Here is a 10,498-nt window from a genome sequence, read left to right on the forward strand (position 1 = left end):
TACGTTGCCCTTTCTTGCACGATTCCTTGCAGTTGATCTAACAGAACATCTCACCCTTGAAGGTGTAACTGTCGGCTTGGTTTTGAAGAGCTGCGTCACTCTGTCAGCAAGAGACAAACACTACATTCGCTTCCCAGAAGAACTTCTTTACAACTTCCTGCAGCTGGTTTCCGTTCCTCTGCTGGTGACAAATGTCATCGCGGGTAAGTTACAGAGGGTTTCCAAACTGTCCATGGTACTCCAGAGTCTGAAGGGCTTTCACATAGTTTTTGGTCATTATTTACAGAGCTGACACTGAAATACAGCAAATAATGTTTGAGGATATTTACAGTGTGTAACTTTGCTCTTCAGCACCTTCTGTAATTTGTCTTTGCTGTATTACTTTAGCCTCCCTGTTGTGGTCACGAGGGTTTGTCTTAAAAATCATTAGAATCCTCTTTAAAGCTTACTATGCAGACATCAGCTTATCTTTGTGTTTTTATTCAACAGGAGTTGCCAATGCACCCGTCAGCCCCTCCAGAAAAATCACCGTCCGTGCACTCACGTACTTTGTCATCACCACAATTCTGGCTTTACTAAGTGGTAAGAGAAAGATTTTGCTGGGTTTCGTCAAGTAAAACTCCTTTGGATGTGTTTGATGTGCGGAGCCTGCGGTGAGGACAAAGCTTTTACTTGACCCGACTCTGAAGATCTTTTCACGCTGGTTTGTGCTCCAGTAACTAACGTTCAAGTCCAAAACGTTGATCTGTGCTTGGACTGGGATCGTCACGATTTCCTACTTTGTAACGATGAGTTTTGAGTTTCCCTTTGAACGACTGTGGCTGAGGAGTTTTATAGTCGCTGTGAGACTTGGAGTTGGCCGAGGTGCCCGTTAAACAGAACAATGTCTGCTTGTTTCTCACCGTGCTGCTGACAGAGACTCTCTGTGGTGCACACACCTAAATATCGACCTTGCACTTTGTCTACAGAACTTTTTGTTGTAACAGTAAGAAAGTTTTTAGCTCTTTTGGCTCCAGGTCAATTCTTACTCTTTGGTCACCACATTTCCTTGATATCTGGGTACAAAAAGAATCTGTCTGCCACAAGACTTTTTGTACCCCCACCTTGGCAGCTGTCCCAACGTTGATGATTTATTCTACTGGAGTTAATGTGAAGATGAGCAGATCTGGACTATTCTAATCCTATTATCATTGATATGGTAGGCCTGGGCCTAAAATGATGTCATTTATCATGTGTGCATGATCATGTCATGAGCATGTGTGCAAACAAGCAGGCTAGCTGTTTCACACGAGCTAATATATAATGTCAGTACCCCTGCACGGAGAGGCTGAGCCTGGAGGCAAACCAGTGGCAGTGAGGTCGGTGTACCATTTAACAGAAATACAAACTACTGACCCACTCTTTTTAATTTTCTTATGTTACAGAGGAAAGTTTTGGAATCTTGTCTTGAGACAACCATAAGTAGCGTCTGCGTTATCAAGTGCACATCTTTAACGCTGCCTGCTAAAAGTTGCACATTTTCGAAAACTTCACTTTCAAATGACAATTTTATGGGGTGCTGTTTGTAAAGTTACACAGTCAAAAATTAACAGCAATATTTTACTTTATTTAGCCTTTCATAAGAAAATAAAGTTTTTTTTTTTTCAAAGTTATATTTTCACCATGTCATTCATTATAAATGTCATAGTTCCAAACTAAAAATTTAATTTCTAAGCTAAACATTTAAGTCCTAAACTAAATATTTAATTTGCTATCTAAATATTTGGCTCAAACCTAAATATTTATTTTCCAAGCTAAAATTTATTTTCTAAAACAAATATTTAATTTGCTATCTAAATATTTAGCTTGAACCTAAATATTTATTTTTCAAGCGAAACGTTTAATTTCCAAAATAAATATTTAATTTGCTAACTAAATATTTAGCTTCAAACCTAAATATTTATTTTCCAAACCAAACATTTAATTTCCAAAATAAATATTTAATTTGCTATCTAAATATTTGGCTCGAACCTAAATATTTATTTTCCAAGCTAAAATTTATTTTCTAAAACAAATATTTAATTTGCTAACTAAATATTTAGCCCAAACCTAAATATTTAACTTGCTAGCTAAATATTTTGCTTACTAGCTAAATATTTAGATTGCAAATTAAATATACTTTAGCATAGCTTGCTAGTTAAATGTTTAGGTCCGTCCGAGCTAAATATTTAGTTAGCAAATTAAATATTTATGTTGAAAATGAAATGTTTAGTTTTGAAAATAAATATTTAGGTCAAACTAAATATTTAGTTAGCAAATTAAATATTTAGTTTAGGAATAAAATGTTTAGCTTAGAACTTAAATGTTTAGTTTGGAAATTAAAATTTTGCTTGGACAATATTTAGTTTGGAAATTAAATGTTTATTTTACACCTAAATATTTAGTTTACCAACTAAATATTTAACATGTAAGTTAAGTATTTAGTTTGTAAACTAAATATTTAGCTTATACATTAAATATTTAATTTGAAACTGTGACATTTATAAATGGATGAAAAACATGGTGAAAATATGACTTTGAAAAAAACAAACTTTTTTCTTACGAAATGCTAAATAAACGAAAATATTGCCGTTAATTTTTGACTGTGTAACTTTACAAACGGCACCCCATAATTTTATGCCAAGATTGATCCAGAAAACTTTACACACTTGAACAAATGGTTAATTACTTAAAAAAAAAAAACTTTTCTTGTTTCACGTTGCCAGTAGTTCTTACGGGGCGTCATCGTACAGTTTAGATGTGGATTGTGTGTCGTACAGGAGTTCTCTTTGTACAACTCATCAAACCGGGGGTCACTGGCACAAGTCGGACGAGTGAAGAGGACGACGACGACTTGAGCTCAATCGATGCCTTCATGGATCTGATAAGGTGAGATCAAAGAGAACGATGTGCAGATAAAATAAAGATAACACTGGTTTTGATCAAACTGTCCTAGATTCAGGTTTGTAAGTGACGCATGGTTTAAAGTGTTTTACTTTTGGTGCTTCGTAGGAACATGGTACCACAAAACATGATTCAGGCCTGCTTCCAATACGTACGTTTGATTCCTTATTCATTAAAAGAGGCCCAGACAACTGAACGCGACTGGCTTTAAAGTACTTTGTTAAATTTTAGTACAAGACCCGGAAGGTCCTGGTGAAAGTTGAATCTCGTCCTTTTAACACGACCCTGGAAGAGGTACTGGAAAACGTTCTCTTGTGTTTGGGATCATTGGCGAGCTGCTGCCGTACGTCTGCTGTGTTTCAGGGAGGCGCTCGTGTGCAGCTGGTGGGCGAGACCATCGACGGGATCAACGTTCTGGGACTGGTTGTGGTGTCCACGCTTTATGGGATGGCCCTCAGGAAGCCTCAACACAGGGGGCCGGCTTTCCTGAGAATTCTTCACGCTGTCAACTTGATTGCTAAACTTGTGATGAAAATGATAATGCAGTAGGTGCAGATAAAACGTGTAAAAACAAGATGTAAACAAATCATTTCAGACGCATCACATTTCATGCAGTTTATTAAACAATGGCTCTTCACAAATACACATTTGTGTTTATCCCCTCTCATATTGTTTTGTCTGAAAGTTTTCTTGTTAACTGCTAATTCCATTAATTGAACTTTTGTTTTTTTATTCATCTTGTGTCCTCGCAGCTATTTTCCCATCGGAGTGGCGTTCATGATGATGAACTATGTTTACGAGGTTTCGACAAACTGGGCGACCGCTCTCAGTCTGGTGAAGTTCCTCGTAGTGGTGTTTTGCGGGTATGTTACTGGCTGGTACAGCAAATATTTGTTCCCTGAAAGCTTCTCGTCAGTAATTGAGTTAGCTCTTGATGACATGCTCCTCGTTAGACTCGCCCTCCATGGATTTATAGTGTTACCGTTCATCCACCTGCTGTTTACGGGACAAAACCCCGTTCCTGTCATTAAAGGGATTTCTCCTGCGTTGCTGAACGCGCTGCTCGTCTCACGCAAGTAAAACCGTCGAACTCTTATTGTTTGTGTCAGGATGAAACCACGGAGGATCTTTGCGCTGACTTGTAGCAAACACTTAAGTGCACGATACAGAAATGTTCCTTCTGTCGTGTCTCGTAGCTCTGCAGCCTCCCAGACTTACGAGCGCTGCGAACAGGTTCTCAGGCTGGACACAAGAGTCACGCAGTACGTGCTGGCTGTTGCGAACCACGCCATCATGAACGGGGCGGCTCTTCATGAGATGGCTGCGGTTGTATACGTCGCCCAACTTACCGGCATCACTTTGAACTGGAGCGAGTTATTTACTACTGGGTAAGCGTCTTATTTAAGTCCCTGTCCCATTTCATCAAAGTCCACTCAGTATGTTGTGTAACGACAGGAGATGAGCCTGAAACGCATTTCTTTGTAAAAAGTGCAGATAAATTCCACTAAAATCGTACGATTCAACATACATCCTTACTTAAGAGCAGTGGTTTCCAAACTTTTTCTGCTGCCTCTCCCTTTGCTTTATAATCACTTGTGTGTTTTAGAGCCGTTTGTTTGTGTTCTGTTTCGGTGCAGCGTGACGGTGGCGGTGGCCACTGTAGGAGAGGCAGGAACCCCAGATCCAGAAATGGCCACCACGCTCTTCATTCTGATCGTCAGCAGGATCCCTGCGAGAGCGGCTTCCGTCCTGCTGGCTGTACGATGGCTGCTGTGAGTTCAGCACCGTGGCTTTGGCAATAATGACGCCACCCGGCAGTAACGGACTCGGCACGGATCATGTGGTTTGTGTGTCTCCTCAGGGATCACCTGAATGCTGCGGTCAGCGTCATGGGGGAGTGCTTCGGTGCGGCGCTCGTTCACAACTTGTCCAAAGAAGAACTGGAACGTACGGGAGAAGAACCCGCCGCAGACAGGTGACATTTTTCACTTTAATTCTTTCTTGTTTTGCGCTAAGGACAAATTTGATTAAAAAAATTAAATCAGTTTAATGGAGTAAAGCAGAATCTGTCGGTTTTAACCTGAATATTAGATGAAAGACTAGAAAGTTCCTGGAGAAACTTTGACGGGGACTGCCTATTTATTCTTCAATTATTATTAAAAATAAATATTATTAATAATAATTAATTATTAATATATCATTGACTTATTAATTATTATAAACTATTGATATATTTGATAATAATTCTGATATTAATAAGTAATATTAAACATCAATTATTAATATTAATAATTATTAACGTTATTATATGTAATTATTAAAATGAATCATTAATAATTTATGTTAATTATTTTTATAATAGGTGCCTTCCATGCATGTTGAACCAAAATGGCTCCCGACGTTACTCGGTTTCTTTGAAAAGTTTCCTCCTATTCATTTCCTGTGGGAAATTTGTCATTTTCGTTGGCAAAATACGTCGCCATGGTAACGCCAATTGCCAATAAAAGTAATGGCACACATCTCGGAGCCGGGCCGGTCGTTTGGATATAACTTGTGGGGGTAGACGCTGCGGTTCGGGCGCATTAACGGAGATAGAAATGCAGACTCACTTCCGAGGTGAATAATAACAGGTGCCAAAAACAGGACCAAACCGAGTGTTTCTCTTCGGTCGTTGCTGCTCTGTCTTTGTTTTATTGCTGGAGGTTTCGTTCTGTTTTTATATAACTTGTTAACTTTCTCCACGAAACGGCTCGTTTGTTGTGAAACATCTGAAAACGGTTTGAAATGTAGTCGATCGATTTAACTCGTTAATTTAGACGAGCAGATTTACAGCAGCACATTTTTTTGTTTGTCAAAGGTCTTATGCATATATCATACATAAATGTATTTTTTAAAGTCGTATTACTGTTTATGCACATTTATTTTCTTTCTTTATGTTGTCCAGTAGCGAGGCTTCACCAAGTGATGCTGCAGGTCCATCCAGGGAGGAGGAGAACTCTGACACAAACTGGGATTTTACTCCCAGAACGGTTTAAGCTCCGCTCAATAAAACTGTTCCTCTTCAGGTTCTGCACTTTGACACGCCTGAAATAGTTTGGCTTTTCTCTCCTTGGTCTCCTTTGTCTCAAGTGTGTGTGTGTGTGTGTGTGTGTGTGTGTGTGTGTGTGTGTGTGTGTGTGTGTGTGTGTGTGTGTGTGTGTGGGTTATGATAAGATTATTAAAATAGTGACAGTTAAACTAAGAGTCAAACATTTAAAGTAAATAAACATTTTGTCTTTGTTTCAAACAAGAATCTCACTCTCAGATATTTAGTTCATTTCCACCAGCAGACTGGACGATCCTGAAACCAGAGTGACCAGTAAAATCATCCAGTTCACTTAAAGACGTCATCCGTGAGCGTTGAGTCAAGTTCTACGTCACAACTTGTTAGTTTGTGTTAACGATGACAATAATTGTTCCGTTTTCCTGAGCGTGTTAATAAACTCTGAAACTATTCACAAGTGACGCGTCGTTAATTATTCAAACACTGGTCTGTTGACGGACTCTTAACTGGAAGGAAACAACTTCACTGTGGGTTCATGGAACAGTTGGAACTTTGGTAACACTTTACAACAAGGTACACAAAATTTGATGAACTACTAGGGAACGCCTCAGGAACTAATCAGGAACTAATGAGTAGTTAACCAGTACCTACTGGGGAACACACAGCCAAACCTTATTAGGGGACTACTGGTTAGTTACCTTGTAAATGAGGAACTAATCAAGAACTAATGGGTAGTTAACCAGTACTGACTGGGGAGCACACAGCCAAGCCTAACTGGGGGACTACTGGTCTGTTACCACAGAAACAGGAGAAATTCTCCATGCGGGTTCTGAATAAACCCTGCACCAGTGAGGTCACAGCTCAGAATTGTCAAAAACCTTTATCCTAGTGATTATCGGTTTTATCACCCATTAGTTCTTGACTAGTTCCTCTTCGTTTCCCAGGTAACTAACCAGTAGTCCTCTATTAAGGCTTGGCTGTGTGTTCCCCAGTACGTACTGGTTACCAACCTGTTCGACCCTGAGGCGTTCCACGGTTAATCAAATTGTGTGTACCTTGTTGTAAAGTGTTACTGGAACTTTAATGCAAACTCTTGTTAATAAGAACAATGCACAAAGACAACTTGTGGTCCTGAACATGTCATCTTTCCGTGTTTTGTTCATTTTATTTGATTTCAGGTTCCTTTGTTTTGTTTTTGAACACCTAAACTTGTGCGACAGCGTAAAGTGCTTTATTATTAAGAGCTTTGTCATCTTTATATTTAGGCAAGCTGAAAAGACTCTTTCTAATTTTAAAGGTTTTCTCGTTGTAGTCTGTTGTGCCACATTTTATCTGCTCAACACAAAGTTGTCTGACTTTTGTCATCACCTCCAAGAAACATGAGTCCAAATTGTGCTGCGTGAAAAACATGCATTTCATATTGTATTACTTCAGTTTGTAAATATTATACAGTTTTGTTAGTAAAATCCACATTTTAATAATAGAACTAATTATATTTTGAATCCATGTAATATGTTTGATCTTAATGCAATAAATTATATTTTCCTCTCAGTTTGGTCAATAAGTGCTGGTTAGAGATTGTGACACTCTTGGTTGGTCTTAGATCAAATCAGTGAAAAGGAGTCGCACATAAACTATTACCAAAACTTCCTTTAGTCTCAGAATGATTCAGAACAGCATTTTGGTTTTGTGGTCCTCGGCTTTCTAAAAGTTGATGAGTGGTAAATCTACTGGGAATTTTCAGCCGTTTGGTGAAAACAAAAGAAGAGATGTTTTCTCTGTCTGCGTAATCTTTAGAAGTGTTAGGCTCAGATTACGTTCTGCCTTAAACAGATGTTGAAATGAAAGAACTGTGATGCAGGTCCATGGAGACTATTGCTGAATGTTTGCAACATTACTCAGCGACTCACAAAGTTCTATTTGTTCAACCATTCAATGAGATGTTAGACCAACAGGTGGACACAACTCACATGGGAAGAAACAAGGAGCTCCAGTGTAGATCGAAGGACCAAGACTGTTCAGAGCTTGCTGTTTTTTTAAAAGGCCAAACTTCTTCGACACCACATGGTGGGTCAAAAGTTCAAATTATTCACCGATACTTAAATTCTGCTCCAAAAATCACGTTTATGAATGGGAGAAGAATGTTCCCATTGTTTCTTTGGTCCAGCAGAGGGAGACTTTAGACTGTTCAGTTCAGTTGAGTTTATTTATATCGCACCAAGTCCCAACACAAGTCATCTCAGGTCACAGAACGAGACAAGTTGTTACTGACTCGACTTCAGCTCAGAATGCTGCTGCTCGCCTTTTAACTGGTACCAGAAAACAAGAGCGCATCACTTCTGGTTTAGATTCACTGCTTTGTCTTCCAGTTGGGTTTTTTTCAATTGTTTTTTTTTAATTATTTTTATTTTTTTAAGTGTTTTAAGAGAGGATTAAAAATAGGAAGTGAGTCAGCCTGATGTGCAAAGGCAGCACAGCCCGGGGGCATCTCTCAGCCTCCTCTTTGGAACCCGAGTCCAAATTTCATACCATAAACCAAATGCAAATGTGAGCTGTTATGACAATAAAAAATAATTGAATCCTTAATTTATAGTTAGACATGGCATACATACAATTATTTTATGTGCAACCAGTCCACATATGTATGTGTAATGTAAAGTGAAACAGACAGAAATTTGTCCAAATAGTTTTACACACTGAGCACTATGCTCAACAGAAACTGCTCTGCAGGCCAGGGGGCGAGACCATGATGACATCCTCTTTGGCTTTTAACTCACATGTTGGCTTTTATTGTTCTTTTCATTTTTTGATAGCTTTTATTAAATTTTGTATATTTTATTCTGGGTTTGAAATGTAACTTCTTTGATTCTGATATTTTCACTTTTTACTGATGTACAGCGCTTTGATGAGCTGGGTTGTTGCTAACATGTTTGTTGGTTTAATATGGGCGGCTGTGACTGAGTGGTTAGAGCAGTCGTCCTCCAATGGGAGAGCTGGGGGTTTGAGTCCACCAGTGTCACAATGGCTTGTGCTGGTGAACCCAATTGGTGCAGGCAAGCAGGCGAGGACTCAGAAATATAAAAACTAAAGAATTTATTAACAAAACAAACAAGCTGACAAGGCAGCAAAACAAAACATATAATGAACAGGAGGTACTCACAGTACAGACAGGTCATCACCAGTGAACAGATTAACAATTCCAGGACAAAGACTAACCCAGAGACACAGACTTATATACAGGAAACTCCAATCAGACAAATTGAAGGCACCTGTGAGTAATCACAGATGCCAGAGACAGAAGATGCACGACACAACATGGGTCTAAACAACCTTATAGAGACATAAACAGAGGATCAGGTGAACACAGACGTGAACACAACACCAAGGACAAAACCACAACTCCTACAACCAGCAGTCACATGCCGAAGTGTCCCTGGGCAAGACACTGAACCCCTCATTGCCTCCAATGTGCGTCCCATTGTGATAAAGCTCTGATTATTCTTTGTACAGATCTAGTAGAGTGCTGTATGAATTAATAAATGAAGGCACAGATTGTCGTGTAAAGCACTTTGAGTATCTTGATAAGATAGAAAGGCTCTATATTTAATGACCCCAAGTTGGCAGACTGAAGAGGCACAGACTCATTATACAAAGATAAGTGATTTTATTTACAGTGCTTGAGAGATTTTCTGGCTGTGGGAGGAACAAGGAGACTTTAGTTGTTTCCAGAGATCTTGGTTGGCGAGTATGTTTGTCGAAATTGTTCTTACTGTTTGTTTGTAGGTCGCGTTGGAGAGGGGGAGAGGTGCGATGCAGAGGAGATGGAGATGTGATCCAGACTAAAGGTTTGAGGTGATCATTGTTTGGCCCAGGCTGAGTCTTGTTGGTTTGTGGAGAACAGGATGATGTCCAGGCAAGGTCACGAGGAGCAAGGAGGTGGTCGAGGAGACACGGAGGAGCAGGACTTGAAAACACGGGGAAAAAAATCACAAGATAAGTCAACGTTTCTCAATGAATAATTTTTGTCTGTCATTTTATTTACCAGAGGCAATATAATGTTCCAGGGTTGGATGAACATCTGTCATGGGTTTAAGTAGCGCAGTGGAAGTAATCGAAATCAGGTGCAGGTGTGGTTGGGTGGATGACTGAATTATGCTGCTATAGGTTCAGACTACTAGAGGACAAATTGACCTCATTTCCTTAAATGAATTGTTTAAATTAAATAGTTTTCATTTGATACTATTTCTATCTTGACATGTGATTCTTGACCTGCCATTGTGTATCTATTCCTACCAAACTCAGCTGGTCGAAGCAGATGGTCCTCTTGTCCTGATCCTGGTTCTGCTAAAGGTTTCTTCCTCATGAGGGAGTTTTTCTTTCCACTGTCGCCTTCATGCTCGCTCAAGATGAGAGTTCAGTGATGGAGTTAAACTCAAAGCTGCTCCTCAGATAAATAATGTTCAATTATTGTTCAATTATTTTATAGATGAATGTTTCTGTTAAATTATTATTTTATACATGAATGTTTCTGTT

General features: G+C 39.1%; 1 protein-coding gene across 1 annotated transcript in view; it reads left to right on the forward strand.

Moving 5' to 3' along the window:
• LOC119415905 (excitatory amino acid transporter 3-like) overlaps positions 1-5,957 on the forward strand; it is an 8,957-nt gene extending 3,000 nt beyond the window's left edge. Inside the window, exons 2-13 of the mRNA XM_037683077.1 lie at positions 63-203; positions 490-582; positions 2,799-2,907; positions 3,031-3,073; positions 3,154-3,216; positions 3,286-3,467; positions 3,675-3,785; positions 3,876-3,998; positions 4,119-4,310; positions 4,560-4,694; positions 4,784-4,897; positions 5,867-5,957. Coding sequence (XP_037539005.1) covers positions 63-203; positions 490-582; positions 2,799-2,907; positions 3,031-3,073; positions 3,154-3,216; positions 3,286-3,467; positions 3,675-3,785; positions 3,876-3,998; positions 4,119-4,310; positions 4,560-4,694; positions 4,784-4,897; positions 5,867-5,957 — 1,397 coding nt within the window. The remainder of the gene's footprint in view (positions 1-62; positions 204-489; positions 583-2,798; positions 2,908-3,030; positions 3,074-3,153; positions 3,217-3,285; positions 3,468-3,674; positions 3,786-3,875; positions 3,999-4,118; positions 4,311-4,559; positions 4,695-4,783; positions 4,898-5,866) is intronic.
• Positions 5,958-10,498: the final 4,541 nt, after the last annotated feature.

Source organism: Nematolebias whitei, chromosome 10, assembly GCF_014905685.2.
Source record: "Nematolebias whitei isolate Nwh7 chromosome 10, NemWhi1, whole genome shotgun sequence".
Lineage (NCBI taxonomy): Eukaryota > Metazoa > Chordata > Actinopteri > Cyprinodontiformes > Rivulidae > Nematolebias > Nematolebias whitei.